Raw genomic sequence first — 27,594 nt, 5'->3', positions numbered from 1 at the left:
GAAGAGTCGGATCTTGACACGTGATTCTGTTATGTTGGGATCCACAAGCATTGTGGGAGAATTGTGATTTTAGCCAATAAATAGAAGCCGATGACAATACAAGCAACTATGAAATGGTTGCTTCTGCATTTTCCGCATGCGCAGTGATTAACCTACTTGCTGCCTGACTCGCTTGGGTTCTGCATTCCTCTCATGCAGATCTCCAAGCAAGAATGTGGGATTGAAGCCGCTCATCAGTGTGCCCAGTCCGTGCACATGTTCTGGATTTTTAGGAAAAACAATGGACTCTGTTTAAACAGATGATGTCAACCAAATCCCCATTCGATGCACGGAGCACAGGATGGGGGAAAACTAGTGGGATCTACCCAACCACATTATAGCGGCAAAAGATATTAGCATTTTAAAACAGAAAACACAATGAGATCCCAACAGAAGGGTTCCCTTTCAATGAAATTAGAATTCGAGAGCGAGCGAAAAAAATCAAAATCAGAAGCCAATTGGATTTCCACTTCCTATGGCATCCCAAATACTAGGCAAAAGCGATCCATCAAACGGCACCAAACCCAAATTCATGCAAGAAGACCCAAATAAGCCCAACGACTTGAAAAGCATTTACCATTGTACACGAATCCAATGTCACAAGAAACATCATAGGAACTAACCATATCATGCAGCATAAACATTTAAAACCATCCATCCAAACAAGGATTAGAATCTGACCCATGTAATATTTTCTTTGAATCGGCTGTGCCTGAGCATGTCCAAAAAAGAAACTACCAAAGAAGACCAAACGCACAGTTCAGTTCTACTTGATGCAGACCACAACCAACAAAAGATACAAAAGAAAAAAAAGGAAGAGGTCAGCTAACCATATAAAGCTCAGTGTACTGTAAAATACTCACTAATATATACAGGCACCCTTCATTCCTTTGAAAATACAAACAAGAACGAACGCAATAAAGCTAAGAACGAATTAACAGTTAAAAAACTCTGCCATGTAAATAACATTACCCCTAAATAATACTGACCTAATAATGATTCCACAGCATAGCACATACTAATATATATGTATGCATCTCCATGTATGTGTGTATTATATATATATAAAGACAGACAGACAGACAGAGACAGGAGGTAGGGAGGGAGAATTCACCTATGCCTGGCCAATACAGACCATCAGTCTCTGTTACCCACAAACAGATCGGTCCCAGTCATGACCATCCGTTGTCAGATAAACGGAACCCACGACCACCATAAAGAGATCAACCCCATCTACAGAAATCTGTTAATGGAGACCTAGCAAACAATACCACAGAGCAGCACTGATTATCTAACAGACAACCACTTCATGACTACTCAAGCTTATCAAGCATTCATCGTTTCATCGCTAGATAAGAGACAGTCGACGGACACCAGCTTGCTTTCTGTTCTGTATCATATGACGGAGCTTGCAAGTGACAACTCATGCAGTTCGCTCAGCATCCACTCCTCCCCAGTCTGCCCCCCAAGAACTATGGCTCTTGTTCCTCCCACAACACAGGTGCTGTGTCCCCAAGCGAACCTTGGGGGCCGACCAGGTACGTTTAATATCCGCCATGTTGGCTTTTCCTCCGTCGGGTCCAAGAGATAGAGCTGGGATGCAGAGTGAAGGCCCGCCACAGACCCGCCAAATATCAGAATTCTGCCGCCTGGGAGACTTACAGCCACGTGATCAAGCCGGGGAGGCGGAGCTATTCCAGCGGGATTTCCAGCACCAGGCATTCCACTCCCAGTGATGCACCTCCAACAGGGCTCATCTTCGCTTAGATCCATCGTGAACACGTCACTCGAACGCAGCCGAAGAGGCCCACTCTTAGCAAGACCACCAAACATCAGTATCTTCCGGCCACCATAGACAGAGAGAGTGTGCCCCAACCTAGAAGGCGGGGTCCATGTTACCGGTATCTCCCTCCAAACAGGCTTTTCCATCGTGACATCCAACAGGAAGGTGTCACTGAGAAGTACTCCGGAATCCGCACAGCCACCAGAAACAACCAGTTTTGTGCCATCAAGAGTACAAGAGCTGTGCCATGATCTGGGGAGCGGCGGGGCCAACCCAGAGATTTCACGCCATGCAGGATGCTGAGCATCCAAATCCAGTATGAAAACATCATTTAGTAAGCCCTGCCTTCCACAACCTCCAAAGACGACAAGCCAAGACCCATTCAAGCAGGACAGTGTGTGGCCCCACCGACCAGGAGGGGGAGAGCTGACCTTGACATGCCGCCACTCAGGATTACTGGCACTCAGATCTAATACAAATGTGTCGTTCATCGGCTGCATATTGACCCCTTCCCCGCCGAAAAGCACAACCCGATTCCCAACAGCACAGGCGCTGAAATTGCAACGAGATGGCTCCACAGCACCACCAACAGTTAGCTTCCTCCATGCTGCAGCTTCAAGAGTTGTTAGTTCCCTAGCCAGCCGGCCCCACCCCAATCTTTTTGCCCCGGGCACTGTCTCCAACACGCGAGTCGTTTCAGTGCCCCATGCATTTTGACAAACCATTCGCCAGAGGTCCTCGTTCTTCGTTATTTGATATAGCCTCTTGCACACAGATCCAACGGATGCGATATCTCTTGGTGTCAGCCTTGAAAAGATCTTCTGAGACAGCACCTCGTCGCTCAGTTGCATCATACCACAATATTCACGACCAATATTTCCATGGCTCGCTGAAATTGGGCGGTAGAAGGTAAGATCAGAAAGAAAGCGATCGGAGGACCTTGCAGATTCCTTCACCACAGAACCAGGCAGTGGGCCCAAATCGACATTTGCCTCCTTAAAGAACTGGATGCCAATAACATGAGTAATTATATCATCATCCCCATATATTGGGGTTAGCCGCAAGCTGTTCATCAATGGAGACCCATCTTTCCTAAAATTCAACAAATCACCTTGGAACTCGACGCCATCCTCAAGACACCTCCGTATTTCAGAAACTACTGCAGAGTCAACCAACGGATGCCTTCTTTGAGCAAACGGCCCTCTGCATTGCAAGAACCGGCTGGAAAAAGCCCGCACAGCCTCAGTATGTGTTTGATTAATATATAATTTCTAGAAACTTCAAGAACATAATAATTTTTCCAAAAACCTAAAGCATGCTTTCTTCTATGTAACCAGCAAAGAAATTCACCACAAAAACCACTATTTTATAAACAAAATGACAGAGAATTGATACTTGCACCCTCTATTTTCAGTAAATTTCCATCCATTTTTCTACTATTAGTCCTAGCCTCCTAGACTAGTATGTACAAAATATAGATTATTCTAACATCGATATCTTGTCTTTAAAAAAAAAAAAGAACTCTCGCAGAGTGCGATGGTTGATAAACAGGCAGTTAGTACTCACTCCAAAATTGCCTACGTGGCATGCAAATCATTCAAACTAAACCATCCAAAGTATGAGCACCAGTTTAGATGTATCATGAACAAAAGATTGCTCTTATTTGATCACAAATATTTAGATTGCTGAACATTTATTGGACAGTTATCCAACGGTCTTATTTCAAAAAATTAAAAAATTTACAAAAAAAAAGGATGTCCACGGACTCCACCTATAAGAGGTTAGAGCTGTTCAACCAAACTGATTTTTATACTGTAACTTAGTTACAGTGGGTTCCACAATTTAGCCGGTTCAATTCGGGTTACCATACGCCATGAGTACCATCTCTAAGTGCCTGAGTATCAAGCATCAATGCATCATACGCAGCCAGAGGATTAAATAACAGACCAAATGGGGGGAAAACAGTGCATAAATCAAAAAGTTGGGGTGTAAAGACTGGCTGAGACATCAAAGGGGGAAAAAATCGAAGAGAGAAAACAGAGCCACTAGTAAACTGCCTCTCAACCAGCTGTTACATCAAGTCATTTTTCCATGCCAGTTGTGTCAAGCCATTGTACTTACAAAGGCGAAAATGCAAAGCGATGAAAATTCAAAGCAACTGTACTTCAACACATCTGAGTGCATTAAAAAGCTTTAACCTTCTTTTTTTTTTCTTTTTTTGAAAGATGAAGCAATTTATTTAGGCCAGGGTCAGAAGAAAACAGTAAATAAGGAAAACAATAACCAAAAACAACAAACGGAAAAAGAAAATCCAAAAAACAAAGCAGCCCTCTGACTGTCCAGTCCCAACCGAACAAACAGACCCTCAAGAGACCTAGTCCCTAATATACAACAAAACCCAATTGAAGACCCCAGCAGCAGAAATGCCTTTCTTGCAGAAACATCATCAATTGTTTCTTTCGGCCCAGAGAACAGCTAATAAGGCAACAACCAGTCCCCCCCCCCCCCCCCCCCAAAAAAAAAAAACAACTGTAATACAAGGAAAAGAATGGGCAGCATCTGCTGCCTCTGGAAACGCACAATTTCCTCCTAGAGTTCGCCCTTTTTTTTGGTTTGAGTTTCTGCCTGGCATTGCGTTAGAACATCTCAAGATTTTTTTTTTGTATTCGAGGAGAATGTAACTCAATTTCCCTTCTTGCAATATTTGAAGAAACCTCTTCAGCAATAAGTGGGCAAAGAGGAAAGAAACATTCAAATGCTCTCCAAAAATGCCTGCACCTCCACTTCAAAATCATTTGATTATACACACAAATGAAAATCTTATTATTCCTCCACTCAAAATATAATCAATCACAGCATCAACACTAGATGTCCTAAAACTACAACAAAAACTCAAATTTTGCATATCAGGGCAGCAGACCCGCTAAAGGATGCCTCATTTCCATGACAAAGGGCATGGTGACCAGCACTCAGAAACTCTTAGACAGTAAAAAAGCATTGCCAACTCCTTCCTAAAACAATCCACAGAGAAACTGCCACTCCTTTGATGCATGACCAACAAATCAAAAGATGGTCAATTTTCACTTCTTCAGCATAACATAGAACCGCATCTTTTGGAGATTGAAAGCCCCAATTGTCAAGAATATTCCTCAGAAGATCGCATTCAGAGATGCAATCGAACTAAACTCTAGCACTCTTAAAGGTTGCATGAACCTTCTACCCATGTGAAGCTCCTAGCTGTTTATCTATCAACATTTTCCTGCACTCGTGACCGAATCTGTTGTTGTTTCCCTTCATGCTTCTACAGTCCCCTTGAAACTGCTTCGGTACATTTGCTATTGAACAGCGAACTACAAAATGATCTGATAAAAAATTTTAATAAAGTGATTGAAAGGTAACAATACAACAAAAACCATCAACAAACTATAGGTGAGACATCCAAAACCCTCCTAAAACCTTTAATCAACTAATGTTGTCAAACCATTAGTAAATAGCACCCCTGAGACAAACCTCCTCAACACATAAATGGGATGACTCACCCTGATTTGGTGTAAACTCAGACAAGTCAAGGCAAGTCATTGACTAAAAAGGTGTGTCATGAGAGGATGGTGCATTTATGAATTATGGAGAGAGAGAGAGAGAGAGAGAGAGAGAGAGTTGAAATGATGTGAAGTGACCGAGAGGAAGAGAAATTTGACTAGTGAAAGTGACTAAGAGATAGGGGAGAGTCTTTGTTGCCTAAAATATTGTGTCATGAGGGGATGGTGTGTTTATGAAATATGGGGAGTCTTTTCACTAAGGTGTTGTATTTATGGAGAGAGAGAGAGAGAGAGGGAGTTGAAATGGTGTGTGACTGAGAGGAAGAGAAAACTGACTTGTGAAAGTGACTAAGAGAGAGTTGATGTGGGAGAGAGAGTGATGGGGACATCACGCGCACACGCACGCCCCCTTACGCACGTACACAAGGAGGAAGAGGACCCCACCATCGATCTAGATCGATGACAACATCCAGGGAGGGCCTCCTAGTTAGAGAACTGTGTTTTGGTTGGTTGGAGTAGACCCGATAGCCATGTAAAGCCCACCATGGGTTCTCATGATCATGGCCCACTAGTCTAATTAATCTCGTATTTTAGGTTTCGTTTATTATTGTTATTAAGAGTATCATGGACAATTTAGATTACTTTAATTAGTTGTAATTTGTGATTACTTCATCGCCAAGTAATAGGTTACGCACATGGCGTGAGTTTTGGAGTATAGAATTTTCTAATAAATAGGCACCCCTTGTAGTTTTTTTCCTCATTAAAGATTAATAAAATTTCCTGCGTTTTTCTACTCCTCTGAGCTTCTGAGTTGTGGAAATCCAATTGGGTGTGAAACCCTCCCTTCCTCGAAGGGCTGACTACCGTGGTGCGAAGCCACATCTATCCCGATTCGCTTCCATCTTCTACCATCCATACTTCTCATCTCATACAATCATCTACGCTTCAAATTCGTCCTTTATTGCAGCAATTTTCCTCTTTACATCAGAATTCTATAATCTGGGCCCTGCAGGAGGGCTGAAACTTCGGCGGAGCACCACGTACAAACCGCACATCGCATCGGCCCGAAACTCGGGGGTGTTGGAGCCCTCCCCTGGCCGACCAAACTCAAGGAGTCGGTTTTCGGAATCGGAGTCCCCTCGCACGTGCGGTCAGGCTCCTGCGCACGTGCATCAGGTCTGGCCCGCTATCCGCATGCGTGAACTATCTCCAGGTTCAGATTTCCTACTTATTTCATCCCTCTCATACCTATTTTCCATAACCCTAAATTGCATTATTTTCAATTTGTTTGCCTTTTTTCTAATCCTAGGGTTCTCTGGACTAAAACCTGTGAATCTCTTGGACTAGGGACATATTGTTGTGCATGTGTGGATGATTTTACTTCCCTTTGAGTATCATTTGGTCCATAATTTTATTGATCTAGCCCTAACATATGTAGGTTTGGACCCGTATAGATTCCCCTTGATTGAATGTTTGAACTATTGTGTGGGATATGAAATTTGTGTAATTGTTTCTAAACTAACGTGATCTTAAGCCTGAAATTTTGCGCATCGTATTTGAATTTCATGTCCTGCATCAGAGAGAGAGAGAATTGACATGGGAGAGAGAAGAAGACAAACAACCACAAGAGGGAAAAGATACAAAAGAACATCTTTAATCGTTTTCTAGTTTCTTTAGTTCTTCTACTTTACTAATTTTTCAAAATATTTTTGGGGTTTTTCTTTTTACTCACCATGTATCAAACAATTCATATCAGTATCGTCAATATAACTTGGTCTATAACCTGCCAATGCACACACTGATACCAATACTTTAAACCATGATCCAAGACCCTTTCAGTCCTCCACTTGACCCCTTACCAGGCCCCTTCAGCACTAATCAAAGTTCACCTTATTAGGGAACCACTGACTTCCACATCTAGTGGATGAACTATTTGATTGGCTCTCCATCATTTTATCAGCAATTGGAGCTTACTCTTACACTGCTTTGGATGTTCAAATTCATGATTCCTCCTCTTTCCATGCATCCATCTCAAAATCCCCATCTTAGTAACACTCATCATTGGCTTATTTTGCATCCAATTTGCCAAAGACTATCCAAACGGCATAGCCAGTCAAATAGCTACCTCATACAATTTTTCCCTTAAGTTCATTGCCATCGGTGAACACACAACACTCCACAAACAAACCTCCACTTCATCCACCCAACATTAATGGAAACACCCTCATTGATCACTCTGTCTTTTCAACAATAGATGCAGTTAAAAGAAACAATTCACTTAAAGGAATCCCTTGGCCTTTGTTTTGAACGAAAGACTCACTTGTATTACTATTCCTACTAGAGTTGCATTCACATAATCTCGGTTTTGCTAGTTTTTAAACGTCGATACTTTAGGGCTTTCCTCTAAACTTGTTAGTCTCATCAACAAGCAGAACATCATTCGCAAACTATGGACTGTGATACCTCTTCTTGGATACTAGTGATTAATTTATCTATCACAAGTACAGAAATGTATAGACCTAACGTTGACCCTGAAGACCCAATGATACAAGGAACACCTTCATCTCACATGTTCTCACTCTATTGGCAACATCCTTGTAAATATATATGGTAATATCGATGCATTTCGTGGAACCCTTTCCTCCTTGATGCCCACACCAACCGCATAAACTTTCTAGGCATTCGATTCTATGCATTCTCCGTATCTAAAGCATTAGAACCTTCCTCTTCTATCAACACTCTCCCATCAATTATCAGTACTAAAAGAGCCTCATGGTAGATCTTCCTTGCACAATGCCAAACCAGTTCTCAAATACCAGTGTTCCTTCATTCAATCTTTGCTCCACCACCCTCTACCAGAGCTTCACGGTATGACTCATAAGGTTCTATACTACGACGGTGCAACTTCTTTTATCTCCTTGCAAATAGATATCACGATGCTTCGCTCCGCCCATCTGACACTTTGTCTAGGAAACTTTGTTCAAAAGACTAGTTGACTAACTTGATTTCACCCAATATCTTCCACATGTCTACCACACCCCGTCAATCCTAACACCATTTCCTTTTTTTCCCCGTCACCTGGTATCTTCCACAACTCTATCATGTCATGTCTATCCTAATGCCATTTTCTCTTTTCCCATCCTAACCATATATATGCCCTTCCAAACCAACCCCTTTACCACCCTTAAATTCTACAACAATATCTCTACCACATCACATCTATCCTAACGTAGTTTCCTTTTGGCCCTTGCAATCCAACCCCTTTACCACCCTTAAATTCTGCAAAATTAATTACACCCTACCAACCCTCATAATATGCCAAACCCAAGAAAAGAGGAAGAAGATCAAGATCATGGAACTCCATAGATATAATCGAATCTTTACAGATCATCATCCCCACCATCATCTAAGACTTTCTCCCAAAATGGACAAAGAAGTCTTAGCCTTTTCTCCCAAATTGGAATAAGAAGAAGAAGAAGAAGAAGAAGAAATATCATCAAATCTTTAGAGGTCATCATTCTTATCATCATCTTCACCTTTCTCTCAAATTGGAAGAAGATGACAAAGAAGTAGTTCCTCCCGAATTGGAAGAAGCTTGCAACAAATATTTGGGTTAGCTTTTTAAGTGGAGTGGCAATTGTATGGTACCCATGGTGTGCCGTAAAGGCCGTTACATAAAGGTAACGGTAGCAATCGTTACACGTTACGGGGTTGTAATAGCTATAACAGCCGTTATGGAAAAAAATGACTTGTAATTGTTGTTAACAGCACGTTACAGCCCTATAAAGGCCATAATAGCCCCGTAATGGTCTATTACGGGACAAATACAGGTTTTTCATACTTTTTAATCAACATTACGGGACAGATATAGGTTTTTCAGGGCTTTTTTCAATAAATAAAAAAAAATGAAAAAGAGAGACTGTAACGGCCATTACGGGGCCGTAACAGCCGTTATGCCCCGTATCGTAAAGGCAACGGTGGTGGCCGTTATGGCCGCCGTTACCATTATGGAACACCTTGACGGTACCACCCACATGCCAACACAATAACACCAAGAACTAACCCCCAACCCAACAATCACATGCATGCCCCAAAGGGCAAGCAAGCAAAGAAGGATCATCCTCCATGGAGGAGCAATTGACCAGAAAACTGTTAAAAGCACAAAGCACCTATACATATGAAAGGTCATGGTCGAGTAGTTGGCTGCACAAAATAGCCTGGAACCAACAAATACATCACTAACATAACTCGCATGCCAACACAGTCCAATCCCACGCAGCACAACTACCGCACCTATAAAGGGGGATTTGCAAACAAATGGTGTATATAGCATGAGTGCCAAACCAAAATCAATGGTTACTCTTGCACCGCGTTGACTCAATATCATAGCACAACCATCACAGCATATCGCCCACTCTTCTAACGAAGCTTCACAAAAAAATATAAAAATAAAGTCCCTTTCTTTTTTTTCTTTTTTTTAAAGATAGAATATATTCATTAAAGAAGGGAGCCAAAGCAGCCCAAAACAAAACAAAACAGAAACAACAGAAAACCAAAAAAAAATACTAGACAACAAGCCACAAAGAATCCATCCACCTCTAAATCTCAATCTTTGCTTATGATCATACTCAAAGCACTAACAGTTTCTCAAAAAACTTTCTTTAATGTAACATTGATTCAGCCCATCTATGGAATGATATAGTTGAAAGGATTGGAAGTAATCAGTGTGGAAAGGCACCTATCAGTCTCTTAGGGGCCGAAGCACGCTTGCCTAATATGTCCATATGCCCCATGCTTCTTTGAATGTCCAACAATTGTGATTCATACATTAGAAAGAATCCAAAAAGACTACCTTTGAGAGGAATGGTGAGTCGTCATTATCATAAATTCCAATCTTTCAAAAGAAAATCAAGGATACACTTGCAGGGAAAGGTTGTGTGAGCTAAAAATCAGGGAGAGAACAATTGAAATGACTTTAAAAGCAATGAATAGTGCATTGTTTGGAAAATGGTTGTGAACGTTTGCGGCTAAATAAGGTAATTTATGGTAGAAAATAATTGTGTGCGAGTATGAAGTGATGGGGATTGCTTCACCAAGACATAATCACTTTACAGATCGTCAAGCTTGCGGAAGGCTGTATGTAGGGTGGAGATGCAATTTCGGGGAGGACACGCTTGCAATAATAGTCTTCTCAATCAAGCCTAAACAGGGCCACACCAAGTGGTAGGGAGAGATTATTGTGTCCTAATGTCACAACTAGGTGATGTGGGAGCTAGTGTTCTGTAAGAGGTTTGAGCAATGTGGAAATGGAGCAATTTCTGGATCCCAAGGAGCAGCTAGAGGGTTTGAAGATGATAACTTGGGGGAGGTATGCAAGGAGGCGGATTCTTAAAAAGCTCGGGAATCTCATAGAGATGCAATCACACACTACCCTACATATGCTCATTCCAAACACATGCACAAGCAGTCGGACCACACTTAATCACAAGTGGAGATTGGTCCCTAAAAACCCATAAATCCAACCCAATTCCACCTTATCTACACCTAAAACAGCCCCAAATCCAAACCCAAGCCCTGTCCTTGGTCTACCCTATCTGCAGTGAACCACTAGCCAAAAGAGACTGATGCAGAACAATTAACCACTTGCTCTAAAAGCTCGAACTGTTAGAGCATGGCAAATTAATCCCTTTATCTCATAGCACGGGCCCCAAGTTCATGGGTTAGCTCCTTGGCCGAACCCTCTTCGTGAGCCCCAAATACATGGGTTCTACCCCCTCGTGGGCCCCAAATCCATGGTCTCTGCCTCACATGGGCCCCAAATCCATGGGTTATGCGGGCCACCCACCCCGAGTGTTCCCCGTCATCCCACAGGCCACCCCACTCGAGCTTGCATTAATCACCCCTGGTGAGGAGTCTCGAACACGAGACCTCCTGCTCTGATACCAATTTGATGCAGGACAATTAACCACTTGCTTTAAAAGCTCAAACTGTTAAAGTATAGTGAATTAATCCCTTTATCTCATAGCCCAAGCCCCAAGTCCATGGGTTAGGTCCTCAGCCGAACCCTCCTCATGAGCCCCAAATCCATGGGTTTTGCCCCCTCATGGGCCCCAAATCCATGGGCTCCGCCTCACATGGGCCACAAATCCATGGGTTACGCGGGCCACCCACCCCGAGTTCTTCTTCACTTAAAGATCTTCCCTATTCAAGTCAAATATTATGAATAGCAATGTTTTAAATATCGACGATATCGGTCAATATATCCCACGATGTCTTGTATCCTACCTAGGCAATACGAAACGCACAGGTAGTGCCGATATATCCCACATGTTCGATCCGGTGAGCATTTTCAATTTCCGATCCCTTTTTTTTGTTCAAATTATGTTAAATCAATGTCAAATGGTTACGAATCCATTGGTTTTTCACGGTTTGCATGAAAAATCATGGAGTTGGAGCTTTGATTTTGATATCCATTTGTTCCTCATGTTCTCCTTTTTTTCTTTTTTCTTTTTAAATTCCCTTCAACCAACTGTCAATTGATATTAATTTCGAAGTATTTAGGAGTATTTGATGAAATGATCATCACATAAACTCTAACTTCAAATTTTGAGTGTAGGTGGGCCCAATTAGGGAAAATTCGAAATTTTCCCAATTTCTCCCAAATTACTTGCAATGTTGCACTCTAAACATAAAATCAAGCATGTATGAGGGTTGATCTACTGATTTGTTAAGTCCTTATCAATTTTCAAAAAATAAAAATCATTTTTTAATTAAAAATTGTTAAAATATTAATTTTTTTGAAATTTCCCTTCAACCAGTTGTCAATTGAGATTAATTTCAAAGTATTTATTAGTATTTGATGAAATGATCATCACATACACTCTAAACGTCATGCATTCAATTTGAATATAGTTGCATTAGTTCAGTCAGACAGCACATAGCTTAGGACCCTATACAAAGGAAAACCTATTATGTACACTTCATTTTTGAGATGTTATGATTTAAAAGTGTGCATTAACGTCTTTTTTAACAATCCCTAAAGTTTCATTGAAAAATTCAACCATTTTCCCATTGTTTCCTAAAAAGTGTGATAAATTACCCAATACAAACGATATATCTTGTACGATAACCGATACGTGTCTATATCCCAAGGATGTGATACGTAACACGATATCAATATTTCGAACACTATTGAATAGCTCATGCCTACAAGAAGTGGAGTTCCTTTAGTTCCAAGGTGACAGGTGACAGTTTAAGCGTTGTTAAAAGTCATCTGACAATTGAGAGATCGCATAAAGGATTTGAAAAGCCACATGCCCATGTTGGAAGAAAACAGGAGGAACGTTGCTAAACCTTGGGTTAATGCCGATCTGGAAGAATTTGTGGAACTAGGCAATCAATCCCCAAAGCAACCAAGGTTTCTGACACCAGGTAAAGTATGGCATGAATCACAGATGTAAGTCGAGACCCACCCGAGATATCAGCAGCTCTGATATCATCAACAAGGAACCTGAGCACCTACAGCCTTGTCATGAGTATCTGGATTATGTTGAGGCCACCATCATCATCAAGCAGAAGATCCAATTAGGTGTGTGACGGCAAAGATCATAGACTGTAGTGGTAGCGTAGACCCTAACATTTTTCATAATCAGTTGGAGTTGATGGAAAACTATTTTGAGTGGTTTCAATTGGCAGAGGAAATCAAGTAAGATTTGGAGCATTGAAATTACATGGCAAACCAAACTGTGAAGTGCTGGAGCAACTTGAGATGACGGCTAAGATGAAGCAAAGATTTTTGTCATCAAGTTATCAATCCAAAATGTTCAAGCTCTTCGATTTGCAGCATAATAATCCTACTGTTAAGGAGTACACTAGAACTATTATTATCTGATGTTATTTTATTTTTTTTGGAAAGATAACTAAATAAAATTAAACAAAACAGAACAAAACAGAAAATTACAAGGGAAAAGACTGAACCGTTGAGATAGCAATCCATTTAAGCACCTTGAAAAAGAAAATTACATCCTTCAAAATATTCAACATTGCAGGCTCATTCAATTATTAATAACCTCGCCCTTTGAGATGTAGTCTCCACCACTTTACTTTCTCCACGAAAACATCTACCGTTTCTTTCTTCCCACACTGACCACCAAACAACCAGTAGGGACATTCTCCATAAACCAGTCATATGTTTGATGAATTTGACTCCATGCCCAAGCCTTCAGAAGATCGCCCGCTGATGAAGGAAAAGACCAGACTACATTGAATCTTGATAAGATATCTAACCAAATCAACCTAATGAAATTGCACTGGACAAATAGGTGATCCACCGATTCCTTGCTTCCCATACAACAGAGGCGGACATTCGGGATGATCATTCCCCCTTTTTGCAAGTTGTCCACTGCTAAAATTTTCTTCTTGCCTACCAGCCATCCAAAAGTTACGATCTTGGGCGGAGTTTTGTATTCCCCCTTTTCGGAGTTTTGTATTCCCACACATGTTTTGTCGTTGTCTCTTATCTTGACGTATGATCCTTGCCAAGGAGATCGTAGAAGGACCCTACCGAGAAAACACTAGACTTGCGATGCCTCTAGACTAAGTTGTCCAAAGAACTTGGATCCAGCAGACAAAGATGAATCCAATTAAGAAGGGCCGCAAATTCTTGGACCTCCTCATCCCGTAAATATCTTCTGCAAGGAGGATTCCACACAACCTCTCCGCATATCAAAGAGAAACAGTCAGCCACCACAACGGACAGATTAGGAGCAAGTCAGAAAACTCACAGAAACTCGTCTTTCAATGGAGCTTCTCCCACCCAAATATCTTCCCAAAATCGAGTACTCTCACAGTTGCCAATTGAGAAACATACTCCTTCCGAAACTTCCGCCTTGATAGATATCACACCTTTAAGTGCCAAGGATCTATAGAAGGAAGAGTATCTAGTCCACCAGCCTCACTCCGATTTTTCAAACTTACTTTTGATAATTTTGTTCCAGAGAGCCTCATTCTCGGTCCCGAGTCTCCAAATCCACTTTCCTAATAAGGCACAGTTCATGTTCTTGAGGTCTTTTATGCCGGCCCCTCCCTCTTCATAGTGCTTGCATACCTCCCTCCATTCCACCAGGTGGAATTTCTTCGTATCTTCTATCCCATGCCAAAGAAAATCACGTCTCAACTTCTCTAGTCTTGCCAGTATTGAAACCGGACATTTGAAGACTAACATAAAGAAAAGAGGAAGCTTCGAGGGCTGCCTTTATAAGAGTAACGCGCCCACCAAAAGATAAGTATCTACACTTGCATCTAGCTATGTACATCTCAAACCTATCCATCACCTTGTCCCACATCTACTTCGGGGGCTTTCCCATACAAAGGGGAAGGCCCATGAAGTCAGAAGAGCTCCCACTACACAACCAAAAGACCTGGCAAGCTACCCTAATTCTTCTTCCTCCATATTCGCCCCAAACATCTTGCTCTTTGCCATGTTCACCCTGAGTCCCGAGACAAGTTCGAAACACCGAACAATAGTTCTCAAATTACTAACTTTTTCTAGATCGGCGTCGCAAAATAAAAGCGTATCATCCGTGAACTAAATATGGGATATCGGAGATTCCATTCCTTCCAACTTGAAACCGTCAATAATACCTTCAGCTTAGCCTTTACTCAACATTCTTGACAAGGCTTTCCCCGACGATTAAGAAGAGAATGGGAGATAATCGATCTTCTTGCCACAACCCCCTGGAACTGTTGAAGAAACCTTTTGGAGATCCGTTGAGTAAAATCGAGAAATGCATCGATCCCACACATTCCACTATCCACCTTCTCCACTTTTCTCCAAACCCAAGCCACGGAAGCATATACTGTTAAAAAAACAATAATAATAAATAAAAATAAGAACCTCCAATCAACATGATCATAGGCCTTTTCTAAATCCAACTTGCAAACAATACCTTTAGACCTCGATCTATGCTTTGAATCCAAACATTCATGGGCGATGAGGGTGCTATTGATAATTTGCCTTCCTAGGATGAAAGTGCTTTGATTTTCAAATATAACTTTACCAAGGACCCCCTTCAGGTGAGAAGCTAAAACTTTTAACCAAAATCTTATACGAGCCACCAATTAAACTAATCGGCCTGAAATCCTTCGAAAACTTTGCTCCTGAGATCTTTGAAATTAAAGCCACAAAGGAAGCGACAAGTTCCTTTGAGAGCCGCCCTCTTTCATAGAATTCATTCATAAACTCCATTACATCATCCCTCATATCCCGGAAAGTTTGAAAGAATGCTATCGGGAATCCATCTGGATCAGGGGCTTTATCTCCTCCTAAGGCATCCACCGCACTTTTCACGTCTTCCACAGAAAAAGGGGCCTCAATGGTGTTTTCTTCCTCATTGGAGAGCCTCTCAAACTGCAAGTGATTTAGATTAGGCCTATTCCATCCTTCTCCCTAGACAAGATTGCTGAAAAACCAGATAATCTCTGCCAAGATGCCTTGCTTATCTTCAATTCGAGTTCCATTCACCAAAATGCTTGTGATTTTGTTGATAATTGCTCGTGCGCTTACTAAATTATGAAAGAATTTGGTGTTTTTGTCTCCTTTGATCCACATACTCCGCGATCTTTACCTCCATTTAATTTCATCTTCCGATACCCTTGCAGAGTACTTTTGGATCAGTTGCACTCTTTCGCACAAATCTTCTATTGAGAGAGAACCTTCCTCCCCTTTTGCGACGATTGATTGTAACTCTGATAGGATGGAGTTCGTCTCTAGCTCCCTTTTACCGAGCTATGTCAACTTCCATGATTTGATTTTATCTTTTAGGAGTCTCAATTTGTGGCAATGTCTGAATCCCGCGAAACCCTCCACCTAAAAACCTTCCCACCATTCCTTGATTAGTTGAGGCTCCCCACCCCAAAACAATTGATGTAGGACAATTAACCACTTGCTCTAAAAGCTCGAACTGTTAGAGTATGGCGAATTAATCCATTTATCTCATTGCCCAGGCCCCACGTCTCATGGGTTAGGCCCTCAGTCGAACCCCCCTCGTGGTCCCCAAATCACATGGGTACAGCCTCACACGAGTCACCCGAGTCACACGGGTGGGGCCCGCATCTCACGAGTCACCTGCCTCACACAGGCCGCCCACCCCGAGTGTGCCCCTGCATCTCACAGGCCACCCCACTCGAGCTCGGTGTGAAAATGCCCCCGCATTAATCGCCCCCGGTGAGGAGTCTCGAACATGAGACCTCCCACTCTGATACCAATTTGATGTAGTACAATTAACCACTTGCTCTAAAAGCTCGAACTGTTAGAGTATGGCGAATTGGTCCATTTATCTCATTGCCCAGGCCCCACGTCTCATGGGTTAGGCCCTCGGTCGAACCCCCATCGTGGGCCCCAAATCACATGGGTACCGCCTCACACGAGCCACCCGAGTCACACAAGTGGGGCCCGCATCTCACGAGCCACCTGCCTCACGCAGGCCGCCCACCCCGAGTGTGCCCCTGCATCTCACAAGCCACCCTACTCAAGCCCGGTGTGAAAATGTCCCCGCATTAACAACCATGCTCGAATTTTCTATAAAATTTTACCTGGTCCCTCCAACCTCCAATCAAGCAATAGGCCATGCTCTCTTCCACTCTTCAATGACCATCAACGTCAGTCATCTCTTCCACTCTTCAATGGAACCAAATTTTTCATTATTTAATCTCTTGAAAGTTGAAACTTTTTCCTCTTTCGACTTGCCCTGTGCATCTGCCTATGCATTTATGAACAACTTCACTTTTAATCACTTACAGTTACAAAAGTAAGAACTTATGAAGCTCATACACCATGAACATCTATCAAGCTCCCTATAACCAGAAACCAATCCCATCACAATCTCAAGTAATATCCTTACAAAGTACATACCAACAACAACATAGTTAATGAATTGGTTCTTTTTCAAAGGCAAATAGGATATGTTAAAAAGAAAATAGTGCAAACAAAACAAGAGAAACCTATACCACTACTTTCGAACTTAAGAGTGTGAATGGGAGGCAATCCCAATACGCAAAAAGTGTAGATTGTATCAGTGTTCGAAATATCAGTATCGCACCCTTGGGATACAAATACATGTCGGTTATCACACGAGACGGGATATATCATTTGTATCACATAATTTATCACACTTTTTGAGAAACATGGGGAAACATTAGGAAAATGGTTGAATTTTTTAATGAAACTTTGGGGAATGTTAAAAAAGCCCTTAATACATACTTTTAAAACATAACATCTCAAAAAAAAAGATGCACATAATAAATTTCCTTCATATAGGGTCCTAAGTTATGCGATGCTTAACTGAACTAATGCAACGATATTTAAATTGAATGCTTGATATTTATAAATATATCATAATCATGTATGAAAACACAACCAATTCATTGAAAAGCAAAAGAAGAACTGAAGAAGTAAAATTTGAGAAATATACATATCAATGATGGGGTAGTTCTGTGGGTAGGCCCACCGTGCTGTATCTGTACATCCAAGACGTCAATCCCTTTTCTCATATCATTTTAAGGCTTGAACACAAAAATGAGGTAGATCCAATGATCAAGTGGACCACACCAAATAATAAGCTTGGTTGCATTAAATGTACAAAGCATCAAATGCTAGTTGTATTAAATGCAAGAGTGTGTGGTCCATTTTAGCGTTGAATCTGCCTTATTTTTGTTTTCATGCTTAAAATGATCTGAGAAAAAGGGATGGACGGCTTAGATTTATAAGTACATCACAGTGGGCCCGCCCACAGAACTGCCCGTTCGGGGCCAGAGATAGGCAGGGGTAGGACGCAATCCGCGTCCTACGTACCTACAGCAGCTGTAGGAAACGGATTGGCTACTCCTCCAACACCAGCCCCGTGGCTGGTGGTCAGTGCTCTGTGGGCCCCACCATGATGTATTTGTTTCATCCATTCCGTTCATCCATTTTTACAGATCATTCTATGGCTTGATCTCAAAAATGAGACGGATATAAATCTCAGGTGGACCACACCACATGAAACAATAGTGATTGGATATCCACCATGAAAATCCTCCTAAGGCCCACTGTACTGTTTATTTGACATCCAATCTATTGATTAGGTCATACGGGCCCAGATGAAGGGACCAAACAAAAATCAGCTTGATCCAAAACTTTAATGGCCCCAAAATGTTTTTAATGGTCAACGCTCATTCAACACAGTTTCCTGTAATGTGGTCCACTTGAGATTGGGATATACCTCATTTTTGGTTTCACACTATAAAATGATCTATAAAAATAGATGAAAGGCATGGATGAAACACATACATCATGGTGGGGCCCACAGAGCACCGACCACCAGCGAAAGGCTGGTGTCAGGGGGAGTAGCTAATCCGTTTCCGCTATATATCTGGTGTGTGGTGCACCACCCTTTCGCAGGAAGTTCCTACGCGAGGATGTTGGGTTGGGCCCACTGCAATGTATTTTATAAATCCATTTCGTCCATCCGTATTTCGAGCTCATTTTAATACATTCTACCAAAAATGAGGTGGATACAACACTCAAGTAGGTCACATGAGAGGGAAAATTGGGGCAAGAAATTTCTACCGTTGAAACCTTATTGGGCTCCACCTTGATGTTTATATGATATCCAAACCTTTTACAAGGTCATTCCCAATGGGATGAAGTAAAAACACCATATTATAGCCTGATACAAAACTTTTATGGCCATAAAAACGCTTCAACGGTGTTCACTGAATGCCTACTTTTTCCTCTTGTATGGCCCACTTGAGTGTTGGATACACCTCATTTTTGGTCGCACATCCTAAAATGATCTCATAAAACGAATGAATGGGGTGGATATCTCAAAAACATTTTGGTGGGCCCCACCCAGATCCTTGCGCAGGAACTTTTTGCAAAAGGCTTTCGTAGGAAATCCACGCCCCTCACAATCACGAGTGACGTCACCAAGTTACATGGGTCCCACCATGATGTATTTTTTCTATCCACACCATCCATCCATTTGAATAGATCATTTTAGGGCATGAACCAAAAAATGAGTCAAATCCAGAGCTCGAGTGGACCCCACCACAGAAAACAGTGGAGAGAGTGGCGTTCACTATTAAAAACTTCTTGAGGGCCACAAGGGATGGATGATCAAGATGATATTTGTGTTTTCCATTAGTCTATATCTTCCTGGACTTATGAACAGATTAGATCACAAATAAACATTATGATAGCCCCTAGGAAGGTTTCAAGTTTCAATGGTGGGCGTCACTCTCTCCACTTTTTTTCTGTGGTGAGGTCCACTAAAGATTTTTATCTACATCATTGTTTGTGTCATGCCCTAAAAAAATATTTCCAAATTAATGGACGGTGTGGATACGACACATACATTACCATGGGACCCACAGAACTTGGTGACACCACTTATGCGATTGCCTAGTGAGTTACTCACTACGCTTAGCGTATTGAGTAAACTCATGTGAGGTCCACCATGATTTATGTATTTTATCCGCTCCATCCATCCATTTTAGTGGATAATTTCAAGGCTTTAGCCCAAAAATAAAGTATATACAATGTTCAAATGAGCAACACTGTAGAAAAGACTTGAATTGAACATCTCCCGTTGAAAATTTCTTGAGCGCCACAGAAGTCTTAGATGATTGGATCAATCTTATATTCGTATTTTCCCCTCATCCACGTCTGTATGATCTTATTAACGGTTTGGATGACCAATAAACATCACATCAGGGCTGAGAAAGGTTTCAACAGTGGAAATTAGTATCACCACTGTTTCCTGTGGTATGATCCACTAAACTTCCTAAATTTTGGGATCAACCCCTTAATTTAGATGGGAAAATGGATGAACGGCGTGGATAGACCATATACATTAAAGGTGGGCCCAACTGAGTTTACTGAGTAGGATAAGAGCATGCTCAGTGACCCACCACGTAATCCGATCCCCTTTTCACCCCTCTCGCGCCCCTCCTTCACGCACGCGAGGGTTCCGGAGCAAGAGATGGCGATGATTTCTCGTTCCATTCCTCAATTCAGCTTGATTTCCAACCGAAATCTCCGAGAAATCTGCACAATGGCCCACCTCCGATCACCAATCTTCACTATAGCCTACAGATACTCTCCGATTTCTCTTCTCTTTTTTTCGAGTGCGTCTGTCGAAATCCAAAAATAATGGAGGAAATCGTGCGATATCGACCATACATCGTGCGATCGATGATATATCATGCGATATCTGGATTTTGGAGGTTTTGGTATCTTCTGGGGGTTATTGTGCGGGTTTCGTCTCGCTGGGGGGCGATAACAATAATATCGGCTGATAATATCGATATTGCGAACACTGGATTGGATGAGTGGATCCCAAGCGAACCAACTCATAAGCCTTAGGTTGTGCCTTTCTTCCATAACCAAAGGCCCAAACTCTATAAAGTATTTCAAACTCTTTAATTGTTCAAGAAATTTCTGCAAACCTATAGCATAAGCTCCATGGCGATCTCACCTTATATTAACTCAAGAGATGACATTTTCAACTGCCCCTCAATCCAAGGATCAACCGGTGAGGTCTTGGTCTCAAACTCAGGTGATCAGAAACTTCCACAAAACACCTAAGAAGATCATCAACATCATCCAAGTCTTATCCTAACTAGTTGGGGTCGGCTACATGCATCCTATTCCACCATTCCACTATCAACAATCATTTCCCGATTAAACCATAGGTCATCAAATCTTTCTTACTACCTCCATCCATATCCTTTGGGCCTTCCCCTTGGCCTTTTAGAGCCCTCAACTTGAAATGACTCACTTCTCACCATTATAGTTCTTAGTCTCCACAGCACATGGTCAAAACATTTAAGTCTACTTTCCCTCATCTTATTATTCCCTCACCGTCTTACCTTTTTTCTTCTTTTTTTTCTTTTTTGTAGATTAAATTTATGAAGGGAGCAACAGCAACCCAATAAACAAAACAAGACAAAACAAAGAAAGACCGCCCGAAACAAAAACAAAACAAAAAAAACGATTATGAAAAAAAAACCTAGAAAACAACTATACAACCCAAATAGGGACTTCGAAAGAGACTAAACTAGAACAGGAGCAGAGGCTCCAAGCCAAATGGAGAGGCAACAACCAAATTAGACCAGCATATGAGAAATCAACAAACTATCGACATAACTAAGACAAGAAGCCGATGCCTTGATGTCCCGAAAAACCAAGCCTGCAACTCCAGAAGAGGAAGAGGAGATGTTGCATAAGGTGTGGCTATTCCTTTCTTTCCAAACCCCTGCAAAGTAGCCATTGCAACCAAACAGCAAACTATAATGAGATCCTTACTCTGCAATCATGCCGAGCAAAGAGCAAGCTAGAAATCAAGCAGGGTGTCACACAGGGAATGTGAAAAATGGAGAGAAATAATAACTGAACAACACAAGCATAACAGCAATGAAGAAAGAGGCAGCTGCTGGTTTCCTCATTTCCCAGGCATCTTACATGTTTGTGCTATGCTTAATGTCCCCTTAAATGCATTGATTTCTAATTCCACCTTCCTCATCTTGCCACTCATCCATCTCAACATACTCATTTCCGCTACACATCATACAAACATGTTCATTGATAGCCCAACCATTTGCCCCATAACATATGGTCGGTATTATAGCCATCCTATAAAATCCCACTTTACTTTGGTAGGTGTGGCGATTATTTAAATTTAAAAATTAAAAAAAAAAAATTAAAAAAAAAAACACTCTAGATGGTAGTTGTTAAAATCCTATGATCTATTATTTCAGTTGGATCTTAAGCAAAACAATTTGAATCCCAGCTTGAATCCCCTTTTAGATGAATCCTATGATTCTATGATTTGAATCCTACAATTTACAATTGAAATTATACTTGTTCTCTTCTATTTTAAGCCTTACTTAGCTTTCATTTTATGTTTTTGCATTGGTGTGGGCTTTAAGAATCATTTAGCAGAGGTCATTCATTTCATTTCATTCTTAATAAGAGATTAAATGATAGATATTCTTCGACGTTAAATTGTGTTGCATTTTCTTATGTACTACTTAACCGGTTGAAACAGCAAATTGATGTATGAATAATCTGGAATGTTTTTTACAGATGGTTGTGATCACGATGACCTACATGTAGTGTGGTATTGATGGTATTTAAAAAAATTAAAAGGCAATGATGGTTAAAAATCAAAGTACCTTTTTTCATCAGTCTACAAAATCATATGCCGTTTTTTCCAACGTGATTTAGGCTCAAGAAAGGCAAAATAACATAAATTATTAAAGGATTATGTTATCTTTCTTAAGGTAGATTTCATGAAAGATAAAAAATAAAGGAGTGACAAGAATCCTCTAAGGAGATGGATCCCACATGGCAAAGTTATGGTTCTATAGGGCTCCCCCCTAAAGTTGCAGCATTTGCGTGGCTGGCTAGTTGGGAGAAACCGAATCTTGACTATTGACAACCTCCAAAAAAAAGGCCTCTATATTCCAAATGCTTGCCCCCTTGTTTAAGAGCAGAGAAATTAGTGGACAACTAATGCAGGGGCATTTTCACACGGGGCTCAAGTGGGGTTGCCTGTGGGATGTAGGGGCACACTCGAGGTGGGTGGCCCATATGAGGCGGGCCTCACCGTGTAAAGCAGGCGGTTCGTGTGAAGCGAAACCCATGTGAAGTGGGGCCCATGAGGGGGTTCAACCGAGGTCCTAACCCATGTGATGTAGGGCCTGGGCTATGAGATAAAGGGATTAATTCGCCATGCTCCATCAGTTCGAGCTTTTAGAGCAAGTGGTTAATTGTCATACTCAAAGTGGTATCAAAGCGGGAGGTCTCATATTTGGGACTCCTCATCGGGGGTAATTAATGCAGGGGCATTTTCATACCAGGCTTGAGTGGGGTTGCCTATGGGATGCAGAGCACACTCGGGGTAGGCAGCCCATGTGAGGCAGGTGGCTCATGTGAAGCAGAACTCATGTGAAGTGGGGCTCACGAGGGGGGTTCAGTTGAGGTCCTAACCCATGTGATTTGGGGCATAAGCTATGAGATAAAAGGATTAATTTGCCATGCTCTATCAGTTCGAGCTTTTAGAGCGAGTGGTTAATTGTCCTACATCAACTGCTTGTTCATTCACTGCTCTCTCCATAATAGTTTTGTCGGGCATTCTTCGATCAGCCAATGTTTATTGGGTGATGCCTCGTTCGATAGGTTCTGTATATCGAATTTGGCACCGAGGGAGAGGTTCATTAAGGATCCCGAAATGGAGGGCTACGATGTTAGCTATCCTTTGGTCGGTTTGGTTAGAGAGGAATAGTCGATACTTTCATAATGTTAGGAATTCCCTTTCTTTTTTCTTTTTTTTTTTTGGGGGGGCGGGGGGGTAGGGTGAATTTGTATATAGGAGGGTGGATTAGATTGTAGGGTAGTGTTTGTTTTTGTGTTGTTTGCTGTTTTCTCCGCTTGTTCTTGTTTTTGTTTTCCTATTTCATCTATCAAAAAAAGAAGAAGAAGAAGAAGAAGACAAGAATCCTCTAACTATCATGATATGGTAATGCTTGTTGGATTTTATTTTTATTTTTTTGAAAGATGAAGAGATTTCATTAAGAGAAAGAGAAAATAAAAGGGGAGGCTGCTAAGAAAGCAGGTCTTAGATTATACGCCTAAGAAAAAGATCAGGACCCGACAAATCCTTAACATTCAGAGCCCATTCAATGATAAGACGTTTAGCCGAAGACGCTACAAACCCAGCCGAATTGGAGAGATTTCTAAAGCATCTATTGTTTCTTTCCCCCCACACTGACTGCCAAACTGCTAGGATCACCATTCTCCATATTGTAGTTTTCGTCTTACCAAAGTACATCCCGTGCCACGCTAGGAGGAAGTGATTTGTCCCTCCCGGGAAACACCAAAATAAGTTAAAAATGTTCATAATCTCTACCCAGATGGATTGGACGAACTAACAATGAAGCAGAAGGTGATCTACAGTCTCTTCCGAGCGTATACAGCATAGACATATATTGGGAAGGACAATACCTTTCTTCTTAAGATTGTCTATGGTCAGAATTTTCTTTTTCCCTGCCAGCCATCCAAACATAAGAATTTTTTTTGGGGCGCTCATATTTCCAAATGAAAGAAAGATTGAAGTTCGGATCAGATTCTTGCTTGCGCAGCTAATTGTAGAGAAAGCGGACTGAAATGGATGATTGGTGAGTTAATATGTGTGTGTGTGTTTTCAAAATTTTCAATTTTTAAGAAAACCATTAAAATATTACGACTTGCGATAAGATTTGAAATCAATACAATTCAACCTTATTATGTTTTATGATACAATAACAATTTTGACAACATTGCTCTAGAGGCACATCTCCACTTTACCCACCCAGCTCTAATTCTATGAGCAACATCTTCTCAATCTCTCCACTCCCATGAATTATGGAGCTAAGATATCAAAAAAGGTCATTTTGGGGTACTTATTGGTCAACAATATTAACTAATTCAATTATTAAAACACAATCTTCACTAATTCCTCGTTTGCATCATTTCCAATCCTAACAGTACAAAATTGCATTCAACATACTCCTCTCTTCTTTTTTTTGAAAGGTGAATCCACACACACACACACACACCACACAAGTTCTCGAACCCATGACATCAGAGTAGAAACACACAATATCTACCACTGAGCCTTCCGTTTTAATCAAACTGATTTTAAAGCATTTGGATTCTGAAGCATCACTCCATACGAGCTTTGCTTTTACCCCCTCCTTCGTTCCGTCAATCACAACATGTCATTTGCAAATAAGACACACTACAGGACCTCTTCCTATAAATGCCTTGCTAATTCATCCATAACCAGGTGATAGCCATCTAAGGATGACTCTATTAGCAAGGCATTGTTCTCACATGGAAGAACTACAGCAAAGTTAGCTTAAGGAATTAATAAATAGGTTACACAGCTAAGTTTCCAAACAATGAGATAGTTTAACACATGAAATTTGACACTCGCAACCCCGTCCATGTGATAATTGGAGCCAAATCTTCTATGTTCTATCCCAAGAACTATTCGTTAGCATACACTCTCAAAACATAATAGACAAACTTCTCTTAATGCCCCCTTAAGCCCCTAACGGATTTCAAACACTCATACCCAACATCTCTTGATAAAAAGTAGCATTAAGCATGTCATCATCTCTCCATAACAAAACCATACACAACATGAACATTATCGAGTGTCCCCTGACAAGCCTCAAATATCCTGCTCTAGTCTCTTTTGATTAGGTGATGTAATCTAGAAGCAAGATTGGGTCCTCGCATGGAAAACAAGCTAAAACACAACAAGTGTGCTTGACTATGTTCCAATTTTCAAATGCACCAGAAGAAACCTTGTAATTCAACTAAATATGCAACTCAGAAACTCTTAGTTTTACGATGGTTGTTAAGACCTCCCCAGGATTCGGGAGTTCAAGTTGCCGCTTCAGCATTTGTTTCATATAACAAAGTGTTAGGCTACATTTGGAAGTAAAACTCTGTAATATTCAGAATTTGATTATTCCTGTTTTTGGGAGTGAGTATTAAGACCCAGATTGTGATCATGGTCATTTCAAATTGGATTTGAAATGAAAACAATTGCAATAACATCCAGAGGGCCGACATTTCTAACTGGAAAGACACAGTTCACTATTCACTCAAATCCACTTTTTGGCAACTTCATTATCATAATCTAGCTCAATCGTACATCCAAACCCACCCATAATCATCAGGACATAACTGAAGAACCGAATTACAATGAAACATATTCAAAACAAGTAATCCAGCAGAAGAATATACAGAAGTTCACGGGTTCTTAAACCATTTTGGAATCGAGCCATCGCCCAAACCCTCAATTAATAAAGAATTTCCCACGCACTCAAAAATCCATTTAAATTCAGGTGTAGCCGAACAGGCTTTTTTTCTAATTGGTATCGAAATGAGTGTGAGTCAAGCGTTTTTTGAAAAACACATTAGACCATATTTAGACGCACCATTGACTCGAATTGCAATACCTCAACTGACTAAAGTGGAAATGATAAAAGCATAGAAGTGCCGCTCCATTCTTAATGAAGATAGAACCCCCAAATCGCAATTAAATTCCAGGGTCAATTGGAAGACAACATTAAAGGTTTTGTTCATCACTATAAGAAGCTGAGACGACCCCTACGGTTCTCTTCTATATGGAGCTGAATTGATACAATTCAGTTCGATTGAGCATCCAAACGTGCACCTAATTACTATTACAGGAAAAAAAAAAAAAGACCCTAAAGCTAGAGAAATCATATCTTCCCCCAATCAATATCATGATTAGAAAAAAAATCCAACAATTTGCAAGAAACCAAAAAAAATACAGCTATGGAAGATCGAAACACCCAATTTAGAAATAAACAAAAATTAGCAAAAATCTAAGATCGAACAAGTCAAGGAATAAAGGATTTCAACATACCAGTTCCGACCGAGAACTTCCTCGGCGCGGTACCCCGTGACGAGCTCAAAGCTGGTGTTGACGTATATGATCGGGTGGTCGGGCTCCAACGCATCGGTGACGACGAACCCGCACGGCGCTGAATGGAGCAGACTCCCAACGGTGAAAGAGAGCGGGCCCCCATCGTTGAGGAGAAAGCCCTCTTCCGAGCCGCTTGCTTCTGAATCGCTGTCCCACTCCATGACTTTTCTTTCTTTTTCTGTTTGCTTTTCCTTCAACCCATCAATAGCAAAACTCCAAAAGAAAAAACGCACAAGATGAAAAAAAACAGAAATCGAATACAGGAAGACGGAGAAGAAGAAGAAATTGGAAGAAATCGATAGCGGAAAGGTTTCTTTTCTCTTCCTTTTTCCTTTTTTCTTTTTTTCGATTTTTTGTAAGAGCTTTTTGGAGAGAGAGAGAGAGAGAGAGAGAGAGAGATTTCTGCTGCTGTGAAATGAAAACAGGGCAGTCTTTTGATAGTTTGGTGAGAGAGAGAGATCGAGCGAGCGAGAGCGAGTGGAGGGCAAGGGCCTTTGGGGTTAGCCACAATCGAACCGACCTAAATACGGTAAAGAAACGCAGAGGGTGCTTTTGCGCGCGTAAGTCTGCCACACGTGCCAGCGTCGCATGCTAGTTCGAGATCTCGGCCGTTCGTTTAGGGTGGCCACATCGTGGGTGTGGCTTCGCCTGCAAATTGGAAGTTTTAGTCGTCACCTGGGCCCAT

General features: G+C 41.3%; 1 protein-coding gene across 1 annotated transcript; it reads right to left on the bottom strand.

Moving 5' to 3' along the window:
- Positions 1-708: 708 nt before the first annotated feature.
- On the bottom strand, positions 709-27,373 carry LOC131256723 (adagio protein 1-like). Its single transcript, XM_058257737.1, has 2 exons — positions 26,850-27,373; positions 709-3,043 (listed from the first exon to the last, which is right to left on the bottom strand). The coding sequence occupies exons 1-2, from the start codon at positions 27,068-27,070 to the stop codon at positions 1,435-1,437; spliced, it is 1,830 nt and encodes a 609-aa protein (XP_058113720.1). The 5' UTR covers positions 27,071-27,373; the 3' UTR covers positions 709-1,434.
- Positions 27,374-27,594: the final 221 nt, after the last annotated feature.

The sequence above is a fragment of the Magnolia sinica genome, chromosome 9, assembly GCF_029962835.1.
Source record: "Magnolia sinica isolate HGM2019 chromosome 9, MsV1, whole genome shotgun sequence".
Lineage (NCBI taxonomy): Eukaryota > Viridiplantae > Streptophyta > Magnoliopsida > Magnoliales > Magnoliaceae > Magnolia > Magnolia sinica.
This window is presented reverse-complemented; position numbering and strand designations above follow the sequence as displayed.

Coding starts and splice junctions, on each gene's coding strand:
- LOC131256723 (XM_058257737.1), bottom strand. CDS start 27,070: ATGGAGTGGGACAGCGATTCAGAAGCAAGCGGCTCGGAAGAGGGCTTT. Junction 3,044..26,849: donor GAAGTTCTCGGTCGGAACTG/GTATGTTGAAAT, acceptor GGCTTTTTCCAG/CCGGTTCTTGCAATGCAGAG.